General features: G+C 44.5%; 4 protein-coding genes across 7 annotated transcripts; 2 read left to right on the top strand and 2 right to left on the bottom strand.

Annotated features, from left to right (window-relative positions):
- Positions 1–1,736: 1,736 nt before the first annotated feature.
- On the top strand, positions 1,737–2,801 carry LOC141020825 (uncharacterized). The gene has a single exon (XM_073495769.1). It carries the CDS (start codon positions 1,737–1,739, stop codon positions 2,799–2,801), a length of 1,065 nt encoding a protein of 354 aa, XP_073351870.1.
- A 2,296-nt stretch (positions 2,802–5,097) lies between these two features.
- Positions 5,098–6,560, bottom strand: LOC109738879 (flavonoid O-methyltransferase-like protein Os11g0303600). The gene is made up of 2 exons (XM_020297981.3): positions 5,696–6,560; positions 5,098–5,619 (listed from the first exon to the last, which is right to left on the bottom strand). Exons 1-2 carry the CDS (start codon positions 6,530–6,532, stop codon positions 5,329–5,331), a joined length of 1,128 nt encoding a protein of 375 aa, XP_020153570.1. The 5' UTR covers positions 6,533–6,560; the 3' UTR covers positions 5,098–5,328.
- A 4,952-nt stretch (positions 6,561–11,512) lies between these two features.
- LOC109738884 (cell division protein FtsY homolog, chloroplastic) lies at positions 11,513–14,484 on the top strand. 3 transcript variants are annotated; one of them, XM_020297985.4, is made up of 11 exons: positions 11,513–11,906; positions 11,989–12,093; positions 12,183–12,256; positions 12,356–12,414; positions 13,004–13,041; positions 13,150–13,270; positions 13,365–13,433; positions 13,524–13,606; positions 13,775–13,843; positions 13,939–14,001; positions 14,104–14,484. In XM_020297985.4, the coding sequence occupies exons 1-11, from the start codon at positions 11,619–11,621 to the stop codon at positions 14,215–14,217; spliced, it is 1,083 nt and encodes a 360-aa protein (XP_020153574.1). In that variant the 5' UTR covers positions 11,513–11,618; the 3' UTR covers positions 14,218–14,484. The 3 variants fall into 3 exon arrangements, 2 of the variants coding, with proteins under 2 accessions (XP_020153574.1, XP_020153573.1); XR_006671207.2 differs by having other exon boundaries at positions 11,550–11,906; positions 12,183–12,414; positions 13,365–13,438; XM_020297984.4 differs by having other exon boundaries at positions 11,551–11,906; positions 12,183–12,414.
- A 35-nt stretch (positions 14,485–14,519) lies between these two features.
- Positions 14,520–27,450, bottom strand: LOC109738880 (cyclin-dependent kinase C-2). Of its 2 annotated transcripts, XM_020297982.4 has the most exons (29): positions 26,860–27,450; positions 26,259–26,781; positions 25,507–25,746; positions 24,914–25,002; positions 24,282–24,492; positions 24,017–24,198; positions 23,676–23,912; positions 22,634–22,821; positions 22,096–22,189; positions 21,948–22,004; positions 21,735–21,869; positions 21,020–21,085; positions 20,689–20,802; positions 19,872–20,033; positions 19,652–19,780; positions 19,454–19,555; positions 18,972–19,051; positions 18,783–18,898; positions 17,687–17,789; positions 17,267–17,348; positions 17,099–17,189; positions 16,685–16,797; positions 16,489–16,561; positions 16,270–16,390; positions 16,048–16,165; positions 15,767–15,906; positions 15,629–15,686; positions 15,424–15,494; positions 14,520–15,321 (listed from the first exon to the last, which is right to left on the bottom strand). In XM_020297982.4, the coding sequence occupies exons 1-29, from the start codon at positions 27,391–27,393 to the stop codon at positions 14,805–14,807; spliced, it is 4,746 nt and encodes a 1,581-aa protein (XP_020153571.2). In that variant the 5' UTR covers positions 27,394–27,450; the 3' UTR covers positions 14,520–14,804. The 2 variants fall into 2 exon arrangements, with proteins under 2 accessions (XP_020153571.2, XP_020153572.1); XM_020297983.4 differs by lacking the exons at positions 18,783–18,898; positions 18,972–19,051; positions 19,454–19,555; ... (13 more) ...; positions 26,259–26,781; positions 26,860–27,450 and adding an exon at positions 16,947–16,976 and having other exon boundaries at positions 17,454–17,757.
- Positions 27,451–27,740: the final 290 nt, after the last annotated feature.

Below are 27,740 nucleotides of genomic sequence, written 5' to 3'. Positions count from 1 at the left end.
AGCATCTATAGGAGTCCCGACGAGCTAGGTCCACCTCCGATCGTTGCTGCCCTGGCCACTGGCCGTGAGGAGCTCCTCCCGCACCTCCGTCGGTCTCCCATCAAGCGCCGGGCATAGGGTGCGTACCGTAGCTTCGGCAGCCGCTGCTGCCCGCCGCCGCCGCCGCTGCTCTCCGTTGCTGCCCGCAGTAGCTGCTGTCACCGCCGTCGCTACGGCTGCCTACGGCTGCTGCTCACTGCTGCGTCGGCAGCCCCGCCATGGTCAGCCATGGACGCGCATCGCGGCCGTGGGCAGCCTGATCTGGCCGGGGCTCGAGCTAGCGAGCTCATCCTCCCCTCCCGACGGTCTCAAGTGCACCTCCTCCCCTACCCTGCCTCCCTCCTGATGGCCTTAGACGCGGCTCCCCTCGATGATGTCCATTGACGGAGGAAAATGAGGCCAGTGGTCCTAGGGAAGATGGGGCAAAGAAGAAGCTGACATGAGGGCCCACTTGTCATAACGTCAGACTTAACGGTCTACTTAGCGGTCAAACAAACATGTGGGCCCGCCCTGTCATAATCTGGATCAAATTTTAATCATCGAGTCATTAGTGTTTTTTGGAACAGCCAGCCAATTTTGTGGTAGATTTTTGAAAAATTTAAAAAAGTGATAGTTTTTTGTAGCCCTAACCCGTAATGTGGTAGTTTTTTCTTATATACTCAATGGGAAACGGAAAATTAGGCGATAGAACAGGAAACCTCCAAAGTAACATGTATTCTATTCATAAAGTTCCTAAAATATGAGAGAAATTCAAAATAAACCAAATAGACATTAAAAACATGCAATTTTCTCTTCTTCCAGATCTTTTTATATTCCCTTTTCTATTTTTAATTTTATTCTTAATATATTTCCATTTTCTTCTATTTTTTAAAAGAAATATATATACATTTTGAAATAAATGCACAAACTTGGTTAATGAAAATTTGTAGAATTATGTAAAAAAAAACTAAAAGGCATCAACACTTTGTAAAATTACAAGAATATTTTTTAAATCACGTGCAAACTTTCTTTAAATAACAATTTTATTTATAAAATTCATGAATATACTCTTCTTACAAGGAATAATTTGTAAACGCGTGAACACTTTTAAATAATTGCATGAACATTTTCTTAAAAGATGTCAACTCTTCTTAAAAAATTACAAACTTTTTAGAATATATGAGAACACTTTTTATACATATGAAAGTTTTAAATATATGATGATTTTTTTTCCTAATTACGTGAACATTTGAAAAAATACAAACAATTTTTTATAACATGACATTTTCAAAACAAGCGTATCTTTAAAGGACATGAACATTGTTTCGGAACTACATGATTTGTATATTGTTGATATGTACTAAGTTGTCCATAACTCATGAATATTCTTTTACTTCCTTTTTATTATTACTTGGACTATGTATAAATTAATAAGATAAATGTTATTTTTACTGTTCTATGAAAAAAGCAAAAACAAACCGCACCTTCTCTTGAAGGACGCACTGGTTGTGGGGGATTACATAGAAAAAAAAGTCTATGTTTTGTGATTCTTATCGGTCTATTGGGCCATAGGTTGTACAACAACCAGTTCGGTCTAGTTTTAGTCTTCCGCCCACCATGTGTACCGTATGCTGAACAACCAGATCGCATCTGCACTGCACACCGACCGGATACGCGTGCTTTCCGCCGGCCGCCGCCGTCGCCAATCCACGCCGACCATGAGCCGTGCTCGTGCGTTCCTATACATGGTGATCAACCACCACAGGCCCCCCAAACCCCGATGCCACCGCCGCTTCTGTGGCGAGCAGCAAAAGGACTGCGTGTACTCGTTGCACCGCATCGACCCGTCGACTCTCTTCCACGGCGAGGATGAACCGCAGGCGACGGCGCCGGTGAAGACTTGCCTGCCTCCCAGCATCACTACCTTCGACAATCCCGCTAGGGGCTTCGCTCCCAGGGCGACAGAGTTCATGCTCTTCGGCCGGGGCAGGGACAAGATCCTCGCTGTCCCGCGTACAGAACCTCAGGACCATATGCCCGTCCTCTACGACGATGCCTCGCAGACCACGCGCAAACTGCCCAGCACGAGAGAGGAGAAACTAAGCCCCCTCTGGCTCGCCATCCATGACGATCTGTATATCATGGAGAAGGCTCCACCCAAATCGGGTGACAAGGTGTTGTCGTTCAAGTACTCCGTGGAGGCGCTGGTCCAGGCAAGACACTCGCTGGACTGGGCATGGCACCTCCTCCCCCCACCCCCATACGAGCCGTCGCGCGACATTTTCATTAATGATGTCCCCAACACCGCTGCGGTGGTCGGCGACTCAAACATCTGGGTCTCCTCCAAGGGCCAGGGCACCTTCTCCCTGGGCACGGAGACGCGGGCGTGGAGCAAGGTTGCCGACTCGGAGCTCCCGTTCCAGGGACAGGTCCACTATGCCCCACAGCACGGCCTTTGGTACGGCTTCTCGGCCAGGGATGAAGGTGTTCTCTGTGCAGCCGATCTGGGCAGCCTCGCCTCCACGGGCCAGCAGCCGCCGCCGCCTCTGGCTAGCCATGAGCTGGACATGGGCATCATGGCGCCCGAGGGGCGCAGCGAGCTAGGAGGTTACTCATGCCTCGTGCACCTTGGTGGTGGCCGCTTCTCTGTCGCCAAATACTACTCCAATGTGGCCATGCTCATCGGCGTGGAAGTCGAGCGCTGCAGCGAGGTTCTCCGCTTGATCAAGCATAAATCATGCATTTACCCCTTACGTGGGAACTCCTTTGAATGCCTGCTCTAGGAATAATTATGTGGTGTTGATGATATAGCCCTTACCTGGTCTGTTTCAGTTTTACTTTGAAAAAAAAGTTGAGTAGCAGCAAAGCATTTGATACTATCATCTTTTGTTCTACACATAGACATCATCGGTACACTCACCCCCTATGTGAACCACATAAAATAAAATGCAATTGTTTTCTATTTAGCAGAGAAGGGAGAAAGAAAAGTTGCACTGGAACTTTCAAAAAAAAATCCATCCTATGATTTAAAGTGGCTTAGTATATATCAAAGTTGTTTAATTTCAGAGCACTGGTTTTGTCTAATTTCCTCCAATGATTCAAAGTGGCTTAGTATCAAATTTCAGAGCTAATGCACATGTGGCCCGTTTGTTGATTTTGAGATAGCTAACCTCTCATGCCGAGCGGAATAATACACGTACGTTCTTGAAAAACAAAAATTAAGTTTCTTTGTGGAAAAACAAGTTAAGTTAGCTAGGTTGGTTGTACTTGACAGGTTGAAGCCTTTATAACTCACGTCTCTCATCTTCCCTCTTCTCAATGTCTAGTCTTACTGTAAGTTCTATGACAGTTCATGCAAATTTCAAGAGGTCTCCACAGAGATGAGAAGGATGCGGTGACGTGCATTGAATTTTCATAAACTGACATCTTCCATACAAGATGATGAAAAGCTAGCTTTCCATTCAACTAGATTAGAACTGTCGTTGAAATGTAGGGGATTAAATCAAAGTCTGAGAAAGCTTCCGTCACGCATCCAAATGTGTTTGTGTTGGGATCGTGATAGATCAATCCAGCCATGTTAGTCACATCCATGGAACCTTTTTGTGTTTGCAAATCATAGCGGCCAATATATTCTGTGGACTCATGCAACACTAGTACACCGTTGCCAAATCTCTACTCTTATAAAAAACTGAGTTGGTGATGATGGTGTGCCTGCCATCTTGCAATATAGACCGTCCGATCTATATTTGACGGATAGAAAGCAAACTATGGCAATTTTGTAAAAAGATACCCGCACATCTCTCCACATTTGCAGATAAGGCCTTTCCTCGTTCATCCTTATCTCTCACAACCTCATTGTTGAGCAATTAAAAAAGAAAGTCTCTGGAACAATCTAGCATGGCGGCCACTGTCGGCATCGTCCATCCCCATGCCTCCGCTTAGTCCGACCATCAATCACCACCACGCCCCACTCCTCCTCACCTTATCTCTCCTGTTTCTCGAGATATCATTAGTTTTTGCACATGGGATTACTCCCGCATGGGTCAATCACAACAGATGTTATGCATCTTGATGTTCCGTGCAATGCACGGGCATACAAACTGTAGGACGAAGAGATCCAGGCTAGTTGCTCGAGACAATCGCAGTGTAGCAGGAATCGCTGCACATCCACATGTCAAGTGTTTCGTTGATGGGTCCGGAACGTGCTATATATGCATAGCTCCCCGTGCAACTCACATAAGGTCGATGTTAGTTAATTGATGCTCAAGCAGGAGAGAGGTGGCGCTGTGATGCTGAATGCCTCGTCGCCCAACGTAAAGCAGAGAAAACCTGGTGTGGCACGCCCAAGGGTGCGCTCATCAATACTCCAGAGCAAAGACCCCTTGAAGAAAGTTGAAGATCTTTGTACCATGACTTGGTATGGCAGTTGTGCGGCCGTCTCACGCCAACCCCGCTGGCTTATGGTGAACACCTCCATTCTGATGGTGTACGTGTAGATACCAAACATCTTGTGCTCCTTGATGGAGGCATAGAAGAAGCGAGCAACCTTGTACGTGTTGGAACGAGGGTCGAGCCCAAGGCCGAATGCTTGGTGACAAAACAAACGGGCGGGGGAGTCGACGCCGGCCAATGCTTTGGGGACTTGAGGGCAGTGGCAGGACACGTCGTGTTGCCGGGTTGAGCACACGTACTGTATCGGCGGTGGGCACAAGCACCAGCCGTCACAGTGTGCGGCGTCATGTGCCTATACGAACTTAATTCCCTTAATGTGCCTATACGAACTTAATTCCCTTAATTAAACTAGACTGACACTTATTATACGTGGTGTATATCGCCCCTGCCTGGAGGACCGCCAGTGCAAACTGTGCCATCATAGTATGTATGCCAAGTATCATTGCTCTTTTTAACACATGTATCATTGCTTCTTCAATCATTCAATTGATTGTCAGTTTAATTCGATTTGGATATATATTTTTTTTACCTTCAAGCCCTACTTTCCTTTACTATTTATGACATTTTTCGAAATTTTCAAACTAGAAGCACTACTTCTTAGTCTTAATAAATGTATATGATCAAGAGTTCAAGAAAAATTAATGTATATGATCAATGAAACTAGCCATGAAAAGAGACAAATGTGCATGGCAACAATTATACTCTGGGCCAAGGGCAGATCCATCATGCTGAACCCATTGGTTTCGTTCTACTAGTACTAAATCACTACTTAGCACTATCTTTATTTGATTTGACCCAATAGTTACTGGCTTCACCGTACCCCTGTCAGGCGTGCCACATCAACCATTCTTTGGCTAGCTAAGGATACAGCTCGGTGACGGCCATACACCCCATAACAGGCCTTGTCTTGTAGTGGCTGAACCCTGCATCCTTGAATATCTTGCCCCACTCATGCTCTTCACGCTCCTTGCCCGATGTCATCACCATCATCAACAGATCGAACAACACTTGGGCTTCGAACATGGATTTAGAAGGAGACCCGACGACCATATCCACGATTATCACTTTCCCCCCTGGTTTGGGGATCGCCTTCTTGCACTGCGTTAGGATTTTCACACAATCCTCATCTTTCCAGTCATGCAACACGTACTGCAGTCAACACTTACATAAGTTAATTTAAAAGTTCATAAGAAAAAAATCACCCAAAACAAACTTACTGTCGTACCTTGAGGAACACCGCATCAGTCCTTGGGATGGAACTCATCATGTCACCTACAATGTACTCGACTGTTCCGTCGGACGAGATGGAATTGATAACGTTAGGGAGGTCTAGAACCGAGCACTTAATGTGTGGGAAGGCCTTGGCAATTGCCCTCGCCGCCGTACCCGTCCCACCGGCAACGTCAACTATCGAGGTAACCCCCTCAAACACCTCGCCACAATTGCTGACGATGAAGTTCATTGCAAATTGGGTATCAGCCGCCATGCCAGCGTTGAAGACCTGATTTAGCTTTGGATCACGAGCCATGATTGCCCATGGATTTGTGCCATTTGCCATCATGTATGGCATCTCGGCCGAGGCTGATCCTTCGTCGCTCGTGAACCACTCAGAGAAGTGCATGGCCGCCGTTACATGGTACTTGTTGGTCTGCGAGAGCACAAACGACGAGAGGCTTGTGCGCTGGTGGGCGTCGGTGTCGTCTCCATCCACGAGGAGGCAAGATAAAGGTGTGAGCCGGTAGGTACTAGTTGCACCCACGTTAGCGCACTCCCCTGTTGCGGGGACATCAACCGTAAAGATACCCGAGGCGACGAGGAACCTCATGAGGCGAGGCAGGTAGGACTTCTTCCTCTCAAGTATGGGAAGGGTGGCAAGTAGGTCTGGCAATGAGGCGGTGCCGCCACATCGGTGGATGGCGGTGGGAATCCCTAGATTGATGGCACACTCTAGCGCCATGGATTTCAGGTAGCTAAAAGTGAGGTTCCAAAGCTCGGCGTGCGCTTGCAGAAGTTCCTTGTCGGAAGTGGTTGGCATTGTGACGGCCGGGTGGTTTTCAACCATGATGCTCTGCTAGCCTGTACTACAAGTGCCTAACTCAAGAAGGCATGGGGTCAACATTTATAGTCTCGGAGCCTCGGATTCCATTAGTTGTCTCAAGGTGGAGCACCTCATTGTGTAGCATGCAATGCTCCACTACCTGCTATGCCACATGTCAGCATTTGGTTGTCCACCTGTTGGTGTGCCACATGGATGAATACAAACAACATTTGTCATGCTTGAGCTTGCAATGAGTTGTCTACTGAATGACATTGTTTTATTTTGCTAGTGGACAGTGAACCATCTATTTGGTCTCATGTAGGGTCGTTGGGTTCTCTTTTTTTAGGCGTTGCACCACTACCTGGTATGCCACATGTCCGCATTTGGTTGTTCCATTAGTTTTTTTCAAGCTGGACCGCCCCATAGTGTAGCATGCAATGCTTCACTACCTGTTATGCCACATGTCAGCATTTGGTTGTCCACTAGTTGGCATGAATAAATACAACATTTATCATGTTGAGCTTGTAATAAGTTGTCTGTTTTATGGCAATGTTTTATTTTGACAATGGGCGGTGAGTCGTGTATTTTGACTCATGCAGGTTCACTAGGTTTTGCTTTTCATGGAATAGGCTTTGCACCAGTACTTGATATGCGACATGCCAGCATTTGGTTTTCCACTAGTTGGCGTGCTACGTGGATGAATACAAACATGTTTACCAAGCTGGAGCTTGTAATGAGTTGTTTCTTTTATGGTGATGTTTTGTTTTGCTAGCAGACGATGAGTCGTGTAATTATGTCTCGTATAGGGTCCTTGGGTTTTCCTTTTTTTTTAGGAAAGTCATTTTCCCCCACTACCTACTATGCCACATATCACTAGATGGTTGTGCACTATAGCTAGTGTGTCACGTGAATGAATAAAAACAAGATCTGCTAAGCTGGAGCATGCATGTGGTGGACTGTCTGAATATGACACTATTTTATTTTGCTAGAGGAACATAAGTTATGTGTTTTGTGTTATCTAGGTTGGCGGGTTGTTTTAGATCATGAAGCCAAGTTCGTACTATCTATCGTACAGAGAGCTATCTCATACTTCCCCTAAAAAAACCTCTCATGCAGGTCATGCTTCAAAAGGAAACAGAAAAATATTGAACCTCTCATGCAGCTCTGATGATCACCTTCAGTCTAGACAGTTTGAACTCACCTTGGGTATTAAGACATAGTCTTTTAAATTTTTGGCTCATAGCTTTTTGTAAAAATAATAAAAATATCATGTGACTTCCTATAGAAAATGATCTGTTTTTCGAAAAAAAAGATGCTTTGATTTTAGTCATTGTACATTGTGTATGTTTACATAAATGAAAAGTATGCTATATTCCAGAAGTTCTCAAATATAAATCTAAAACATAAGTCCCAAAATAAAAATAATAAAATTCGGTGCGGATAGTTCATTAATGGGACAGCTCAACTTAGATAGTTACTATTCATGTAGAGATTAATTTCAATTGTGATTTGAATTCTGATATTTTGCAGCATAGCGAATAAACATTGTGTCCATATGCTAATCCTTTTTCAGAATTATTGACAATTTCTTGATGGTATTGCTAAAGATGGATGCACCAAGGACAAAAAGGCACCGTGTATCTGGATACTTTCTCGGACATCACTGTGTCATGGATAATTAAGCTTAGTCAACACTTGTAGTTCGCTCACATGGTGAACCACGAATTGAGTTGTTAGAAAAGGATCATTTGGTTTTGAGGGTGTTTCGATGTATGGGAGGTGCATGGGGATTGGTACTCCACCTGTTTTATCAGCCTTCTGATCTCAAGCGGGGAAAAGTAAAAGAATTACTCTCACGGCATTGCATTTCAAATGTTTGGCTCACCTGAGAGCCCACAACGAACCTTCCTATTTGATCTTGGCAACGATGACTCCAATAGGGACAACAGCCTTGCCAAAAAATGCATTGCTCTCCTTTCGAATCTCCCAAACAATAAGCATCATCAAGGAAGCAAGACCTTCTAGATGGGGCCACTGTGCTAATTATGCGAGTCCACCACATTTTAACCGATGTCGCATTACCCCACTCAGTAGGTGAGATGTCATGCAGGCCTATCCAATTATGTACCTCAGCCCAGAACTCTCAACGTGCATCGGCATTGAGAGATGTGCCGCGGACTAGAACTTGCTTGCAAAGGGGGCAAAGGCCACAATTTGGCCATCCTTTATGGTGCAACTGACTGACCATCCAAATCCTATTTTGCAATTGGAGGTGCCCAAATCTTCCAAACGGTTCGGATCATGGCGCCGATGGTGGTGGTAGTGAGGCCTGTGAACTGCATCTTATAAGCCTAGGACGTCAAAGTAGTTCCCTTCATTAGTGCATTTCCAAGCAATTGTGTCCTACATGCCATGAGTGACGACTGAGATGGATGTCTCCAAGCTTTTCTCACAAGGCAACAAATTCACGAATGTGATCAAGATATATGCCACGACGGATGTCAATTTGGATAACCCAAAGATCGTGATGCATGGCCTTACTTATAAAACGTGCAATCTTTTTTCCGATATATGTCGTGGTGTAGTAAGAGAGCTCCTCCGCAGTGTCTTTGGCGCCCGATCTCGTCCTAGCACTCGCCCGGGGCTAGATGGTTCGAGGCCCAATAGTGTCTCAGTTGCTTGGTCGCATGCTCTCGGTCACTCGCTAGTATTTTTTTCGATCACCCAGGTCGCTTACTCGGTCGCTCGTTAGCCTTTTTTTTAAGTGGAAGTCAGAAAATATTCATGAATTTTAAAAAAGTTCACAAATTTGATAAAAAAAAAGTCCACTGATTTAAAAATGTTCATGGATTGTAAAAGTTCACGAATTTGGAACACTATCATGGATTTGAAAAAAGTTCATGCATTTGAAAAAAATCACTGATTTAAAAATAAAAGAAATTAAACATAAAACACGGGGGGAAACCGATCAAAAGCTTCTAGAAGCTTCACAAAACTGGCTGGTGGAAGCTTTCCACAAAACCAAACCACAACCCCCTATATGGGCCAGCCCATTACCTACGATGTGGGATGAAAGAGTGTGTGTGTTCTACGCACAAGCCTATAACCGGTGCTATAAGCATCAAATAGGCAATTCTTACGAAATCACTAGTTGATGAGCACTCCTTCCAAATATCACTTCCATCCTCTTCAGGTTGTGACAAGTGGCACGCTGCATATGCGCAATTTGGGATTTTTTTCTTTTTACGTAGATCCGTTTATTCAAGATGTTTTATCTCTTAAATCATGCGTTCAAATCTTGAACTGTTTTCACTGTCGGATTCCTCGCTCGAGATCTTCAAAACTAGATCACATGTCGAAAGGTTTTGACGAACTTTAAAAAATAGACAAAAAACGAAAGGGGAGCACTTTTTTTCCTTTCCGAAAGCCGTTTTCGAGACGCACGGCCGTACCTCTCGCGGAAGTAAATCCGTGCCTCTCGCCGAAGCAAAACCGTACCTCTCATGGAAGGAAAATAAAGAAAAACATGTTTTTCCCGTTTCCGAGAGGCAAGGCCATGCCTCTCGCAGAAGCAAAATCGTGTCTCTCACGGAAGGGAAAAAAAGAGAAAACGCTTGTTTTTTAAGCAAAACCGGGCCTCTCACAGAAGGAAAAGAAACACTTTTTTTGTTTCGAGACTCGCGGAAGCAAAAAAACACGCTTTTTTGCGCTTTTTGAAAGAAAAAAACTAAAAAAGACCGGTGGAAAACTAAGTAAGACCGGTGAAAACCGAAAAGCCAAAAAAAAGAAAATCATCTAAAAGGCCGAAAACGCGTGTGAAAAAATTAAAAGAAAAACAAAATATGAAGGAAGCACCCAGAGCGCGACACGTGGCGGCGGCTAAGAGCGCGCCGTGAAAGAGGTCATGAACTTTGTTACCATCCCCAATACTCTTTGTGGCCGCCGTGAAAGAGGTCATGAACTCATGATCATTGGCATCGCAGGGGGTCCCAAACTGATCCAAGGCTTAACAGGGTCCTTCCATTTGAACAAAAGCCATCTAAGAAGAAAAAGGAAGTCAGAATTTTATCAAGGTTCAGCAGCCCCAAACCACCGCACGACTTTGGCTTGCAAATAAGGATTTGTACAAGGGTAGGTGGGGTCTATAATGGATTTACTCTTATTCATCTCAAAATTACCATTTTTAGTCCATGACAGTCTAAGATTAATTTTTAATTAAGCCTGTTTTTTTTTGCAAGAGAACCCAACCCACGGATACATGATTACGTTAAACAAAAGAAGAGATTATAAATACGACTATAAGCTTCAAAACTATTGTCGAAGCCACCGTTGAACTTGTCGTTGTTGTGCTACCGTAGCTCTCACCAATGATATGGATCATCGAGAAATCCAACTACCAAAGTACATACAAAGAGTTTTAGAGGATGGAACATCTATGAATCATTGTAATAGTGAATCATTGCGTGCATCAAAGATTGACAATGACGCCAAACATATTGATGGGCATCTCCCGGTCTAGGCAGCTAGTCATGCTAGTATCACTAGATCAATCCAACAACCTTGCTCGCAAAAGTCTCAAAAGAAGGGACCATTGAAGAAGTTGATTTTGTCGCTGATGATGAACATTTAGAGCCACAATGACAGACAACACAAATAACCAATATGTTGCCCGTGTAAAACAACGAGGACAAAAGCTCCCAAGGTCCATCAAGACGGAATTGGAGCCATGAGACTTCTGTCGAACACAATAGCTCCATCAGCCCACATCACCCTCAGATGCAACATTGCCGCTTCATCAAAACCTAAACATTTGTAAGTCTGGCTTGAAAATATCAAACACACCTAAATCATTAGTTGCAATTCTCGGTTTTCGCCCTGCTAATTAACTGGTCAATTCTCTCTTGCTTAATTAATCGATGAGGCAAGTATTTTGACTCCGTTTAAAGAAAAATAGTTGCAATTTCTAGTTTGACCCCACGACTTTCCATAATCCAAAAAGGAGCCATTTTGCGGCGGAAAAGAGACGGCGGTTTTGCGCGGGCCAGCCCAGCTCTATCCTCTCCCACCACCCATCGCTTCGCCGGTATCCGCAGCCAGCCAGCGCCCAAGAATGGCGTCGGCACCCTCCCGCGCCCTCCCCTTCCTCTCGCCGCCGTCCACCGCCCCCGCCTCCGCCTCCCTGCGCGCCCCCTCCAGCCGCCTCCGCTGCGCGGCCGCCGCCGGCCAGGCCGGCTTCTTCACCCGCCTCGGCCGCCTCATCAAGGAGAAGGCCAAGAGCGACGTCGACAAGCTCTTCTCCGGCTTCTCCAAGACCCGCGAGAACCTCTCCGTCGTCGACGAGCTGCTCACCTACTGGAACCTCGCCGACACCGACCGCGTCCTCGACGACCTCGAGGAGGTCCTCCCTGAACACCGATTCTTCAGTGGTACGTACTGCTGCTGCTCCGTTCTCCCTCTGATCGATGCTTCTTGGCGCGCAGGCGCTGCTGGTGTCGGACTTCGGGCCCAAGATCTCGTTCCGGATCGTCGACACCCTCCGCGACCAGATCCGCGACGGCAAGCTCAAGTCCGGGACCGAGATCAAGGTGATCGATTCAGCCTCAGTGTCAGTCAGTTACAGTGGAGCACAACGGGATTGGTTTCGTGGTCTAATCTGCTGTTAATTGTGGCGCAGGCGTCGCTGAAGAGATGCATCCTCGAGCTGCTCACGACCAAGGGCAGCAAGACTGAGCTGCAGCTCGGCTTCAGGTTCTGCCTGCCCTCTGCTGGACTGAATGAGGCAATGGCCACTAGTTTACCATTGTTGAGTGGTGTCTCAATTTTGAGTGTGCTTGGTCGTTTTGGCAGGAAGCCGGCAGTCATCATGATTGTGGGAGTGAACGGAGGCGGCAAGACGACATCGCTAGGTACTTCTCGACATGCTTTGCTGTATTCTCGGTTCTCGCTTGCATTTAGTGTAGACTTTGTTTGCAGCAGGAAGGAATGATATAGGTTCTAGTGATTTAGCACTTTGGGGCTGCAGCGTAAATAAATTGTTGCCCCTCGAATGGTTCGAGTGCCATGAAGAACTGCTTATCCTGCTTGTATGAATTGGCTCACATAACCTCTGCATTCCTCTGCTTGATTCAGCGGTGTTAGTTCCGACCTATGTTATTTTATGGACAATGAACTAAAGGGTTATAATCCAGAGAACTGCTAAATGGAAGAAGATTTTACTAATTTCTTGAAGTAAATTTATTAATGCCAATGTAGGATGTGTTATACAAGAGGTCTAATCAAGCAACTCAGGAAAAAACTGTTTACATCTTTCAACTGCAGAAAGTTAGAATGTCGGGTAGGATTGGGTTTAGCTTTTCTGGTTTATGTGGTCACTATGGAGCTAAACAAATGTCTATGGAGCTAAACAGACGTAGGACGGATTTACCTTTTCTTATTTGTCGGAATGATGGTATGAAGTGGCGAATTTATCTATTGTGTTATCTACAATATTTGCAGGAAAACTTGCCTACAGATTTAAGAATGAAGGAGCCAAGGTGAGGCCATTTACTTCACATCCCCTGCTTCAGCTATATCTATGTATTGCTTTAGCACATTGTTGTAAAATTAGAGAGCTTATGTCCTTGCTTTCAACGATAATATAGGTATTGATGGCAGCAGGTGATACCTTCCGGGCAGCAGCTCGTGACCAGCTAGAAATTTGGGCTGAGAGGACTGGCTCAGAGATTGTTATCGATAATGATAAGAAGGCACAGGCTCCATCAGGTATGAACTTCTGATCTGCCAAGCGTGATTGAAATATTATGTCATCATAATGAGCCCAACTCTTTTGTTTCATCTAATTTGACTCGCTTGATAGTTCTTTCGCAGGCAGTAAAACGTGGGAAGCGTGAAGGATTTGATGTTGTGCTGTGTGATACGTCAGGACGTACGGTTGTTGTTGCAGATTGGAGCGTATAATATATTTACTTATTTGCTTGTTTGGGAAATTAATTGTTCTGTGGCAATAATCTTACAGGACTTCATACAAATTACGGTCTGATGGAAGAGTTGGTTTCTTGCAAGAAAGTCATAGCTAAAGCCCTGCCTGGTGCTCCTAATGTACGTTGTATTTATATTGAAAAACATTTTAACTTTATGACATATTATTAGTTCAACATTTTTTGCATAGTACTACTTGGCAAGTTCAGGAGTGCACAAACAGATCTCATCAATATTTTGTGTTTTGCTTGTTCAGTCATGTGCGGTAACTTTTATCGTTCTCTTCAGGAGATCTTGCTGGTTCTGGATGGCACAACTGGATTAAATATGCTACAGCAAGCGAAGGAGTTCAACGATGTAATTGCGACTCTGCTGTTCTGATACTTGCTTGATTCATCAGCTATGTTTCTATTGGATAGTGACAATGAGGGACTTTCTTGGCTTCATACCAGGTTGTTGGAATCACAGGATTCATCCTGACGAAGTTAGACGGGACTGCTCGTGGTGGCTGCGTGGTACGGACACGATTTCCAGTCCTTTCTTATAATAGTTACAAATTCCAGTCCTGGTTCTTAAATAAACGGCAACTAAACTTGCTGACCTGATTCCTGTCTCAGGTGAGCGTGGTAGACGAACTTGGAATTCCAGTCAAGTTTGTTGGCGTCGGCGAAGGGGTGGAAGATCTCCAACCTTTTGATGCAGAGGCATTTGTTGAAGCCATTTTCCCATAAATTTGACCCTGTTACTAGTGTTTCTCATGTAACAAGATTTTGGCTAACATGCTAGAACTTATTAGAAGCAATTTTTTTCAACAATTACAGTTTTTTTGGTTCAGTCGTCGACTCACCTGCCTCGCTTGTTTCAGTCATTGATCCTAACTATTCATGCAGAACATAAGCAAGTGTTCATGCTATTATATGATTATTGTGATTAAGCTCAGGGCACAATGCAGATACATTGAGCAAGAAAACTAATAGAGAAGAGTAATTGATAGCAAACTTCTCTTTTCAGACTTGCATGCTACAAGAACATCTCATTAATGGTCATACATTCATAACATACAGCTTGAATCATAAGGTGATTATACATTTCATGTATTCATAACATACAAATTGAATCATAAACGACAACACTGCAATAGCCTGTTCTGCTACAAACTCAGTTTATACATTGATAAAATACAGCTTGAACCATAAAGGACGTACCTTAAGAGCTGTTGCGCAACAATCACAGAAAGTAGAATTTGAACAGCAAAGATTCTACAAATAAAAATACTCCAACTGGAGGGGCGTATCACCACGACGTGATATGACAAATATTATTGCCAGCTACCATACTGCTGCTGATTGCGAGAACCGCCTTGAGGATAGTTCGGGCCTCCTCGGCCTGGACCAGACGTGCCATATGGCGGACCGCCTGGTGGATAATTTGGCCCGCCGACTCCATATCCACTGCCAGCACCACCACGTGGACCACTTGCTGCAGGGAACGGAGGAGGTCCTCTGCCTTGCTGAGGATACGGGGCGCTCCCGTAGCCGCTACCCTGCCCTCCGCGGTTCGGGTTATTATAACCTGCACCTTGGTTCCCACCCTGCGGGTACCTGTTAGGCCCTCCAGGCCCTCGAGGTTTCGCATAATGGCTTGGGCCACCTGCCACAGGTGGTGCATGGCCAGGCCTGATCTGGTGTGATTGGCCTGGATGCTGGATCGGAGGCAAGCGAGAATGTGGGGGAGGATGATTTATTTTTTGGCGCTTTGCAGCCTCCTCCGCTTGCCTCTGCTGCTGACGTTTTTTCTTAGTCTGGAATTCGTGTGATGCTTCATACGATGGCAAACTGTATCATCGAACATTTAATGGTCATGACATAACTTAGCTCACGAAGTTATTAGAAAGGAAACTACTTGGCAGTATAATAAAAACCGTGAGCAGAGCTTACCTTTTCGGGTCACATGGCAAGGGATCAGTCCAGAAATACTCTGCATCAAGTGCCTCCTTCGCTGGTATCCTCTGAACAATTTAAGAGTGAATTTGTTGAGGAGTGAAAAGCAAAGAATGATAAACTTTTATCATACATGGGCCCAAATAAAGAAAAGGGAATTAAGCATTTGATTGCAAAACTTGCCAAATTTGTCATTTTATACCTGTGATGGATCTAAAGTTAACATCCTCTCCAACAGGTCCAGAGCATGCCGGTCAAAACTGCACACACATAAAAAATGTGAGCACCAGCGACATGATACAAAGCTACACAACATAACAATGCCAAGCATAGCACCCACTGTTTAAAGGCATCTTTAACTTTTCTCTTCAACACTCGGGGAGGCTTGAAGTTGTTGTACCATGGCATCTTAGTGACACCAGGCCAGATTAACTCATCAGGGGTGCCACAAAGCTCGAAAATTTTGGTCAGCTGCTCCGGCTGCAGTAATGCCATATATATAAGATTAAAATTACAAACAGCTATAGCTATAACTCGAGTGTAAAAGGGGGGCTTATATCACATCAAATGCTTAGGTTATACACTTGATGGCTGAAAGCCTCATAAGTCATAAAGGTATACCTCATTCTTCCCTGGCAGGATTGGCTTTCCATTGAGAAGCTCAGCAAAAATACAGCCCACAGACCACATGTCAACAGCTGGACCATACCTTGTGCTTCCGAGAAGCAGTTCTGGAGGTCTGCAAATCCAAAAAAAACAATGAGAGAGTAGTAAATAAAAGGCAACAAATGAAGCATGCATAAGGAATGCAATTGTGACAACAACTCTGGACAGAAGGCCTACCTGTACCACAAGGTGATGACACGGTTAGTCAGGTTGCCATTGTGATCACTAGAGAATGACCTCGCAAGCCCAAAATCAGCAAGCTTGAGGTTACCCTCATTGTCTATCAAAAGGTTAGAACCTGCAAGGGAAAGCATCAACATATTAGCTCAGCAACAGCCCACAAGCTACCTCGCAACTTTATGAAAACTCCAGTGGTGATGTCAAAAGTATAATTACCTTTGATATCCCGATGCAGCACCTGATTGACGTGGCAGTAGTGCAGGCCTGTGAGCAGCTGTTTCATGTAGCACTGGACCAAGACAAGATCACAATACACCAGACGAGATCAATCCACAAACAAAATATTAAAACCTCATTTGCATCGAAGGGAAAAATAGAGAAGCCGTGAGAATAGGCGGTGGTTCTATTCTACCTTGATCTGCGGCACGGTGAAGCGCATCCCAGGCCTGTCGGCGAGCCCGGTGAGGTCGTGGTCCATGTACTCGAAGACCATGTAGATGCTCCCCTTGTACTTGTTACCGTCGACTATTTTGCAACAACAACAACACGGCAAGGCGTCAGACAGACGTCACAACCTTACAACTAGAAGCATAAGCAACACCCACCCCAAAGCAAAGCAAAACCAAGGCAAGGGCACTAGAATTGCAAGCAAGAATGGTGGAATCGGGCCATACTTGGCTTCCCTTGCTCGTCTCGGTCCGGGCCTGCGAATTCGCAAATCCCTCCATCAGTTCAGTTCAGAGAGTAGACGTGCGCCGGTACACACATATATAGTTAATTGAGGGAACGGATTGAGGGAGTCTGGGGTTGATTCAGCGCAAAGCACCTGGGGAGGTGACGATCTCCTTGAGCTGGATGACGTTCTGGTGGTGGAGCTTCTTGAGGATCTTGATCTCCCGTATCGCCGTGATGGGGAACTGCAGCAGCCAGAACCAAAGCATCAGGGACATGGTATCGCCATCGGACGGAGGAAGAAGGGGAAGAGAAATCTTACGCCCTCGCGCTCGTTGTCCATGCGGATCTTCTTGAGCGCGACGATCTCGTTGGTCTCCGTCTCCTTGGCCATGTACACCTGCCTGGCGGCGGCGGCCGCGGGGAGAGAGAGGGGTCAGGTGCCAGATCCGGCGACGAACGAATTGCTGCCGGTAAGAGGGGAGGGAGGAGTAGGGTAAGGTACGGACCCGTAGGTGCCCTCGCCGATCTGCTCGAGCTTCTCGAAGCAGTCGACGCCGCGGGAGCCCCACGAGGGGAACTCGTCCAGGTTCAGCTGCCCCGGCGCCGCCACCGCCATGGCCGCCCGCCCGCCCGCCGGAACCGGAGACGCCGCTGCTGCTAGGGCCGCTCGTCGGAATCTGGCTGGGTCCGAGCCGAGGGAGAGGGAGAAGAGGAGAAGGGCCGGCCGCGAGGTAGGTACATGGGCCGCGAGCCCGCGCGGGCACTTGAAGCGAGCCCTGCGGAGCGGTCACGTCGGATAGTGTCATCCGTATCCGATATTTCCTTCCCGATTTGGGGGTTTCCTGATTATGCAAAAAAAAAAAAAAAAAAAAAAAAAAAAACGCGCGCGCACGGGCGCTGTGTTGCACAAAAGGACAAGGCATTTGTCAGACAGATTCATCTTTTCCAGGACCGACTGCCCGTCAGTCATTCAGCCGCCCGTTCATCCTTAGGCTGGTCACTCATACGGGAACAACGTAACACACCTCAAGGCAAGTGTACTTATCTAGCATGTAGTTAAGTTAATGTAACATAAAGTATCCCAAAGAAAAATTAAGTCTAAGTTAGATGATCTAACATAGACCGGTAACATATTACTGCCATGACACAGCAAGCGAGCCACATCGTCCTTGTCTCCGGCCCATCCCCACCCTAAAACCCTAGACCCAAAAATATCTCAGCGATTCTTCCGCGCATAGGCAGCTGGAGCATTTCTTTCCAACGAAAAATACGAGCAAGCAAAGCAAATACCGTGTACAGAGTGTTTGGCGTTCAAACCCTACATCTCGTACCACCGGGCAAAATTTCATCGCACAACGCGGCGGCCGATACACTGCTCCGTAAAGCATTCCCCACTGTCAATCCACCCAACGTCGCTAAATCGAACAGGGTCTACCAAACCTCGGACCCCCATGGAGCTTGGCCAAATTGCACCGGAATTACACGGGCCCGTCGGGGGTGTCTGGCAGGCCTGCCAAACTCTCTCAAGACGGGACGGTTAAAATCAATGGCCTTCACGGCGATGGCTGGGCGATGCGAGCGACTTCGTCTGATCTCTCATGAAGCCGCCGCGGTTCTGGGCTTCTTGAATCTAGGGGAGTGGCTGGACGGCCCCATCCCGCCACCGCCGCCTCGCGTCCTGTTGAACCCACCGTTCCCGGGCCTCGTGCCTCGGCCTTGTGGCCTGCCGCCTCTGCTGCTCTGGCCGTCTCCTGACTGCGCTTCGGATCTGGATCTGAAACTAACTCTGTCGCCTGACCCTCTGCCGTGCTGCTGGCCTCTGCCTCTACCTCTACCTCTACCTCTACCACCCTGGAAGTGAGGCTTCCCCGCCCCTTTGATGAAGAATTCCTTCTTCCCGGTCAGTGCTTCCTCTTGTCCAGATTCGGCATTAGATTCAGCCCATTTTCCTCTGCACACACGCCAAATGGTGTAAGCAACCGAGTTCTGAAGGATGAGAAAGGAGGGGCTGGCGGCGGCTTTACCTCTTTGGAGCATGATGCTCGGGATCTTTCGCCTCGGACTGTGCACCATCTGCTGGATTATTATTATTCCCCTTGCGGCCCTGCAAAATTCAAGTACCAATGCTTTTTAATTTGATATACAGACTTCGAGTTCTATTTTTCCTTTCCATGCAAGCAAGCTTAGTTCAGTATGCGAGGAGGGAATGGTTTGAAATCTTCTTGGCCTCATGGTTTTGCTGTTTATCTCTTTTGAAAAGTTTGCGGTTAAAGAGCAGCAACTTATGAACATTATGAAGGAATTAATTCTCAATAAACAATTACATTTGATAAATTAATCCAAAATCGATGGACATGGATCGATCACAGGCTGAATGTAGCTTGGCCAAAACCATTACGGGCTTAGTGGTAAAAAAAGGTATGCAAAACATTCAGTAGATGAAAACGTATAGATCGCTCTTCTAAAGCAAAATTAAGAAAAAAAAAACTAGTTAAGGGAATCTCACCTCTTCAACACTTCTAACAAACTCCTTGTACTTTTCAGGTGTAACCAAGTCAATAGCATCAAATCCGCATTTTCTGATCAATATTTCCACTATTAGTATAACCTGCATATAAAATATCAAAACACATCTTGTTAAGCGCACCATACAGAACATACAAATGGATGGAGAGTAAACCATGGAACAATTGCACCAACCAACCTTCCCTTTGAAATGGTGCTTTGTAACAGATGACATTGGTAATATGCCAGTCATGATATCTGCTTGCAAACCCAACAGTTTTTCTGATTGCAAAGATGTTACCAACACCTTAACAAACCCCAGAGATGCCTAGATTTTTATATAATAAAACAAATCAGACTCTTAGATGACAAGAAAACTGAAAACAACCAACAGGGAAGACAGAAGACACAGAACCCACCTTAATTACTTCAATAGCTTTATTTTGCAGCAGAACTAGGACTGATGGTATCAAATTTGGAACTTCCACGCAGAAGTCAGCATCAGTGTATATAAGCAATGATAATGCAGCTATTGCTCCGCTCACTATGTGAGGAGACGGACTAGAAAGATATCCCATCACCTGAAAGTTAACGAAATTGATGTTTTTCAATGTTTCAACAATGGAAATCCTGCATATGAAAACAGACTAATGCTCCTGCCATGTGGAACTATATTGCTTACTTACAACTTTACATAAAGCAGACATCATAAAATAACTACTGAATCTAAGAAACTATGTAGGTATGATAGATCTCTACCTCGGTATGCAGGTTAGCCATTTACAAAACATCACGGCAATGGTCCAACATCATCACGATGTTCTCAGAACTCTAAGATTGCTCTTCTCAAAAACAGACTATATATCTTATAGACTGTATGCTTTCAAGTATCGATGCTGCAAAACTACAACTTAGTTTGACACTTTTCACAAGAATTGTTCTTGCATAGACTTCACGCACTAAGCATCAGTAATTTATAATTTATGAAAGGACTTAATGGGCGCAGCACTCATTTAATGGTATAAATGGAGAGAACAGGTTGCTAGATTTCTTTCATGAAAGGCGAAACAACAAATAGTTGTCTCCTCATGGGCGCAGCACACATTTGAGCTACAGTGGTTAGGAACAGGAACCAACAAATAGTTGTCTCCTCAAACATGGTTTCACCATACCTCTGCGCATCAAAGGAACATAGGAAAAATATCTCAAGAGCAGAGAAGAAGTTTGTTAGCTAACCATTGTGAATAGCCGTTGAAGATCTGAATCTCCGTTATTCAATTCAGAACTCCTCAAGCTAGTACTAATAGCCAGGAGTACATCGTATGCTAGTCTTCTACTTTCCTTCTTAGACTGCATTTAAAAGAAAACAGTGCGAATGAACCAAAGCAGTCAATGGCAGAAGAGGAAGAAAGAATCTTATCACGTGAGCTTTTTCATGGCAAAAGAATCTGATCAAGTCAGTATAAATTTATCCTTGTATAAATGGTGATGTCATATATATGACATGATGTTAGCAACCTAATACACAACTGATAATTGATCAAAATATGAGGGTAGGGTAACACACCTTCAATGCAAGTATTAACTCATTTAGAATCAAGAATGCCTTCTTGCTTGTGCTCTCTTCATTAACCTTCAGAATGGTAGAAGTTAAGTAAAAACCATGGCACATGATTCAGCAAGCAGGATGGATGAAGCATAGAACTAGGCTAAAGCAAAACAAGAAAACATGCATGAAGTATTGCAGTCAAAGAACATCATGCCGATGTTTGATGCTCTCTTGGTAGAAGGTGCATCCAATGTTATGGTCATGGGCCAGGGCCCTCTGGCATGTCCAAGGCAGCAACATGTGCGTCCACTAAGGAAGGTGTAGGGTAGGGATGAGTTAGCCTGCTAGCTACTTGGGTATGGCTAGTATTCCAGAAGATACAGTAGTGGCAGCACGATAGGTGCAAGTGGCGAACATGAACAAGGAAGCCTTGTTGTTTCCAAAAGGTCAGTCTCAGAGCCTCTCTTCTATGTCAGGGATGAGCCCTGCCACAGTGCCGTTATATTTGCCCTATTCTCGGTGTTCCGACCTTTTATCCTAGCCAATTTATCCCGCTGTGGACCAAGGTCCATAATATCCACTTTTGCAAAACTAAGATGCCGTGTTATTCTAATATGTGCAATGGAACATTAATAGATGAAGGGTGCCTCTAGTTAACAAGTATTTGTGCTCTTATGTTGCTCACTGCTCAAAGATTTGTAGTTGCATGTTTTTACAAGTGCAACAGCCATACCTTAATCATGTGAACCAACAGATACTTGTAGCATACTAATTGACCTTCTAAAACTGCATTGTTAGAATCTGGCTTTATTCCATGAAGAAGCATCATTATTTCATCCAACTGGGCTAACGAATATTCATGGTGTTCCTGAAAGTAAATAAAGGGGTTAAAGGCAAACAAATACATGTCAAATCTGAAAGTTGCATATGAGGAACTGATGCTGACCTTCAAAATTGTGCTTAATGCGAAGAGAGCTTTGCTCTCACATGACTTGCTGCTATCCTGAGGAGAAAAGATAACTAGTATAAACAATGAACTCCCTACTAACAGTTGGACATTGGGGCATGATAAGAGCAGAGATTAGCAAGGATACCAGTAAAGAAGATTTGATGAATCCAAAAAACAAATCAAGCACATCCTCATCGGCAGCTTCAGCTAGTGTTGAAATGAGTTCCATCAGAAGTGACCTGCACAAGCAAAATCATAATCATATATCATGCACAACAAGCTTCCGGATGGGATGCATTTGTGTTGGCTACCACATAGTAACCACACATGAATACATGATGATGCATATAATCACATAAGAAACTTCCTATATATGTGGTAAAACTCCAAGAAAAATCCTAGTTTAGAACTTTAGATGCCATGATTGTTCCATGATTATTAGTTTTTTGGAGAATGCCGTCGCGATATTTAACTGGATGGGAAGATCGCCCTAGTAGGTTACAGATTAACAACATTGATTTCCTTATAAAATTATGGCTTGTAGGTACCTATTTACATGGTAGAAAGTTCTGACACTGCTGAGAACCTGATATTTTGGTTTTCACTTTGTGTTTTTTCTACAGAATGCTTAACCTAGACTAAAACGATCACACCTTATAGATGGGTAAGGATAAATAGCAAACCTCTTATTATTTATCTCCGCTGTCGAATCAGTATTCTCTTCGCCTTTTCCATCTACCTCATTTGCTTCACATTCTAGATTCTCTGGTGTCGATGGAATATCTTCCAAACCACATTTTTTAAGTAGTGAAAGAAAAAGGTTACAGATGTTTGCGCTACCAGAAATTTGAGCCAGGGATCTCAGGGCATCCTGTAAAATGACAAAGATAACCCGATAAATATCACAGAATGTATGGTCTGAAAAGGAGTGTCGATAACCATTGCAAAGTAACACAGGAATTGTTCAACCACACTGAAGAAAAGTAGTGGCCCATAAAAATGCTTGTTTTCAAACAAAGGTGTACTCTTACAAAAATGCATAGTGCAGCAAAAACTTTCAGGGTAGGAGAGCTGGAGGCATACTGTTGTCCTACACAGAGATTGGAGGCTCTAACATGTGTGAGAACCACCTTACACAAGTCTGCACTTAGTCTTTCAACAACAAGGTTTAAATCATGTACACAGCATACACAGGAAAAAAATAGAACAATCATTAAGTACAAGAAAACTATTCATTTATGCAGAAACGAAATTCCATGCATGAGTTTTACATTACATGTTGTAAAGCAATCTTCACACTTCATAGTCATGCGACTGTTTAGTTAATTCATAGTCATGCGGCAACTTAATTAAGGATCTGTAAGGATAGGCAAACAGGATCCCAACAGGTCCTCTTTTCTCCCTTATCCACAATGCACTTAGTCTTGCATCTGCGTGAAACTTAAAGCTCAGCCTATGGTTTTAAATTTCAAACTGAACGAGCATACATGCCTCTAATGGCCTCTCTTTACAATGACAAAATGTTTCCTAAACCTAACATCTTTAACAGGCATCCATGATCCATGCATCTAACATGCACGGATTAATCGAATCATAAATGTTTGTCCACAAGCATGAGATGCTGGTTCAAAATGTGCGTATGCAACTGAGTCAAGTAGTTCGGAGAAATAAAAAAATTATCAAGAGAATCATCTGGTAAAATTAACAACTGAGTAAGTGATGCACCTTTAAATGAGCACGCTTTTCTGATGATTCAAGGAAATCATCTGCAAAAGTGCAAAGAAGATCCACGGAATGTGATGCCAAGACTTTCATGCTTTTACGAGCATCTTTTTTAGAGCACCGTTGTAAGCTTACACAGCTTAAGTTACTAGTCTTTGAGGAGAACAAGGCTGAAACTTCTGCAGGGACTTCTACGTCTTCATCACTGCTGCTTAATCTTCTAGTTCCATCTATAAGTTGCTGGCGAACAATAGATAAATTGTTTGAGAGAAGAAATGAAGCAGTTTTGTAGTATACGAGTCTATAAGATCAAATATAAGGAATCACAGTGTATAGAACTAAACCTGCAGGCCTTTACTAGCGGATTTGTAGAGACACCGATCAGACTTCAGCATCTCTAGCAGCAGTTTGGACAAGGAACCAAAATTCTGATATACATCAGACGGACAGCGGCAGAAGGCAGGAAGCAAATTCCACAATTGATCACTCCAACCTTGCAATTCCTTACATTTCCGTGCTTTTTTGGCTGAAAGAATAAAGGAAAAATTCATGAAGTTGTATAACATACTAACATGTGAATTTAGCACCTATTGAATCGATTGTCTTTACCCCTGCTTGAAGCCTCTTGTAACGATTTTGCTAGCGGTACAATGTACTCTAAAAAGTGTTGCAGTGAGGCCCCATAAACATACTTGTTTAAAATGGGTACAATCCACATATTTGAGCATGTAAACCAAGCCTCCTCAAAAGATATTGGAAGTAGAGAATGAATTTTATCTGGCCCCATAGCAACTATTGCTGCCCCAATGCACTCCTCAACCTGCAAACGTGACAACAGAAAAGCTAAGCTAAATGGAAGGTTAAAAATGTGAAGTGCAAATATGTGTGGAGTAAATACTGACTATATACTAAAACATTCTATCCTGTTATTTACATTTTGCTCTATATGGAACTCAAGGAGAACATATCCAGTGATACCGCTCTTTGGTGATATTGTGATACCAACGACGAATTGGTGCCGTAAATGGTGATAAAAAAATCAGGAATAAATTTAGAACATCAACACAGTATTATCCTATCATGTGAAATTTACATGTTTAGGGAAAAAAGATAAAATCTGCAGAAAAATAAGGAAAAGGAGAAGACATATGATAATATTTTAGGGTCACAAGAGGTGATGTACATACAAAACTAAGATGTTCCCCTTAGTGGACGTGATAATAATCTAGAAATGAACTTACATTCTTCAGGTGTGGCTCTTTGTGTATTTTTGAACCAAGCCGTGACAAAGTTAGTAGGATATCTTTCATGAAGACATAAGAACTCTCCCCTGCAGAGGAATTAACAAATACCAAAGAGTTGATGAATCAAAATTGGTGAGTGTAAAGCAGGGTAATATCAACATAACAGTTATATTATGACAAAATGGAAGAAGAGTTATGCGCAAAGGGTACACAATGCATGACAAAATATGGCAGGATAAAAGGTGCTCGGAGAGTTTTGTCAACTTTCCGTAAGTCATAATTTGCTAGGTAGTTGCAGCTTTGCAGGAGAAAATACTAACTACTCCACTTTAGCATTGTGTTTGATACCTTTTGTAGCACCACGTGTACTTATTTGTACTCAAAATGACAAAAAAAATCCAATATATGTGCAAGAGATAATATTAAAGGCATGTGCTGTTCTATGTAGGGGTAAACCACGTTAAACAAAACAAACCTTATAGAGTCAGGGTAACTACTACTTGGAATTCAAAAGATTCTCTCAAATGATTACTTAAATGATCCAATTATTAAGGCAGGAGATGTTCTTGTTGAAATAACTGAAGACGTACCGAGTTTGAGAAACATAGCCAGGACAATTGTTAACACGTTACGAGGAGGAGAAGCACACTTTCTAAGTTTTTTATTGATAGACGAACAGATTGATTTGACGGCAGCCCCATCAATCGAATCCTCAGCATCACACCCTGATTCATTAGTCACAAAAATACTTTGGTTGACATGAGAATAGATGCACTCTATTAACAGTCCCGCTACATCTTCAGAACATTTACTATCCAGAATTAGGTATCCTGCCAAGTTGAGAAGCATGACAAATAAGTTAAGTTGGTAAGTATTACAATACATATGTGACATAAGATAAACCCAGATACATCTATCATCAATCCATAAGTGTTGAAAAGGTCAAAGATGCTAATCAACATGATTTAACAAAATTCCCATAAATATGTTCTCATCTCACAGGTCATACACCTTACATAAGGACTGCATGCAAACTTTGAACAGATGTGCTCTCAAAGGCAACCCAAAAAACAAGATGGCAAGTGCTAACTTTCATAACTGAGCAAAGAGATAAGTTTGCCCCCTAATGCACCCATGAAATATAACACTGGAGAAAGCATGGTTGAGGACTACTTGTTCAGCATGAAAAAATTATGATAACTAGAAGAAGTCATTATTCCTAAACGACGAACACCTAGGTATGTCAACTGTAGAGTCATGATTCTTTTAACTGGCCATATGGATATTTATAAGAAGCTCATTGCATCAAATCCTAATGCACGAAAAGCAAGAAGATGCAAACCTGAAACTGCCTCAAATGCAGACGGAAGAACCTTTGTCCACAATTTTGGGCGACCAGCCAGTTTCCCTAAACAATTTCTCATCAGCTGTAATGCTGCGATGATTGTATCATCAGGCTTCTTCTCATCGTAAGGCAGGTAAGCCAACACTAAGGAGATGAGCTTCTCCAACTCCGACTCAATATTCTCAGCCTTAAGATGCTCCAACAAGGTTTCCATAAGCCTGAGGACATGCCTTGTGAGTGGGCTAAAACGGGGTCTCAATAGCCGATAAGCACCCGAGAAAACCGTATTCCTTGCCTTCTTAGATAGATATGGAACTAAAACTGCCACCGCGCCTAGCATATGAACCGCTTCCGTCTCCTTAGCCTCAGAAGCGTCTGGATCCAACTTGGCAAGACTTCTCACCGACAAAATGTGTTTCTCAAACAAGTCAATTGCAGCGCTGCTAGCTTTCTTCGCACAGCCGGAACGCTCCAAGTAAGGAAATAGCTTCTCCACACTCTCCTGTGCACATCTTCGGACCTAGCAAAGTGAGAAATGGCATGCACATGAGTGTGATTTCTATATCAGCAACAGGAACTCCAATCCTGGTTTCCTCACCTTGGCCCGCTGATCCACAGAGGCAGCGAGGAGAGCCTCCAGAGGCGCGGCGACAGCACCCCAATCGGCTGCGGCGTCGAGATGGAGGGCCAACTGGCCGAGCGACTTAACCACCGAGCGCACGGTGCCGGTGGGGAGCTTGGAGGCCTCAGGGGAGGCGAGGAAGGCGGCGAGCGAGGAGGCAGGCTCCGAGGCGGAGGCCGGCGGCAGCGAGGAGATGTGGGGGATGAGGATGACGAGGAGGGACGCGAGGGCGGCGGCGGCGGCGGGATCGGAGGGGCCGGCGGCCCGGAGCGCGGAGACGACCGCGGGGAGGTAGGACTCGGCGGTGAGGGGGTGCCCGTCGTCGGTGAGGATGGAGCCGATGGCGGCGGCGGTGGCGAGGAGGTGGCGGTGCTGCGCGGAGGCGGAGCGGCCGTAGCGCGCGGTGAGCGCGGCGCAGACGTCGCCCGAGTAGTCGTCGAGGGGCAGCGGGGCCTGGGAGGGCTCGTCGGCGTCGACTTCGGCGGCGGCGGCGCTCTGCTTCCGCTTCATGGCGGCGGGGCGGAGGGGGAAGGGTTTTGGGGGATTTTGGGTCGGGGACAGATTTTTGCTCCTCTAGGGTTTAAAGTTTGGGCTTAATATGTCAAAAGATGAGGCCACTAAACCATATTTCATCAAGTTTCCATTTTTATTTTGTGTTTGAGATTTTAGATGAGATTTGTCCAAGTTTGAAGATTCAAGAAATCTCGTCATGTTTTGGCGAGTTCAAATGTATTTTGACCGGGTTTTAGAAAGAAAATAGAAAAACCAACACCATAAATGAATTATAAAGATTAAACGTGAAATATATGCACTGAATGATGGCAAATTTGGCTTAGTTAAAACCAGTTGGGACAAAT

This window comes from Aegilops tauschii, chromosome 3 (assembly GCF_002575655.3).
Source record: "Aegilops tauschii subsp. strangulata cultivar AL8/78 chromosome 3, Aet v6.0, whole genome shotgun sequence".
Classification (NCBI taxonomy): Eukaryota; Viridiplantae; Streptophyta; class Magnoliopsida; order Poales; family Poaceae; genus Aegilops; species Aegilops tauschii.
Note: the sequence above shows the minus strand (reverse complement) of the source record. Positions and strands in the feature narration are given on the sequence as shown.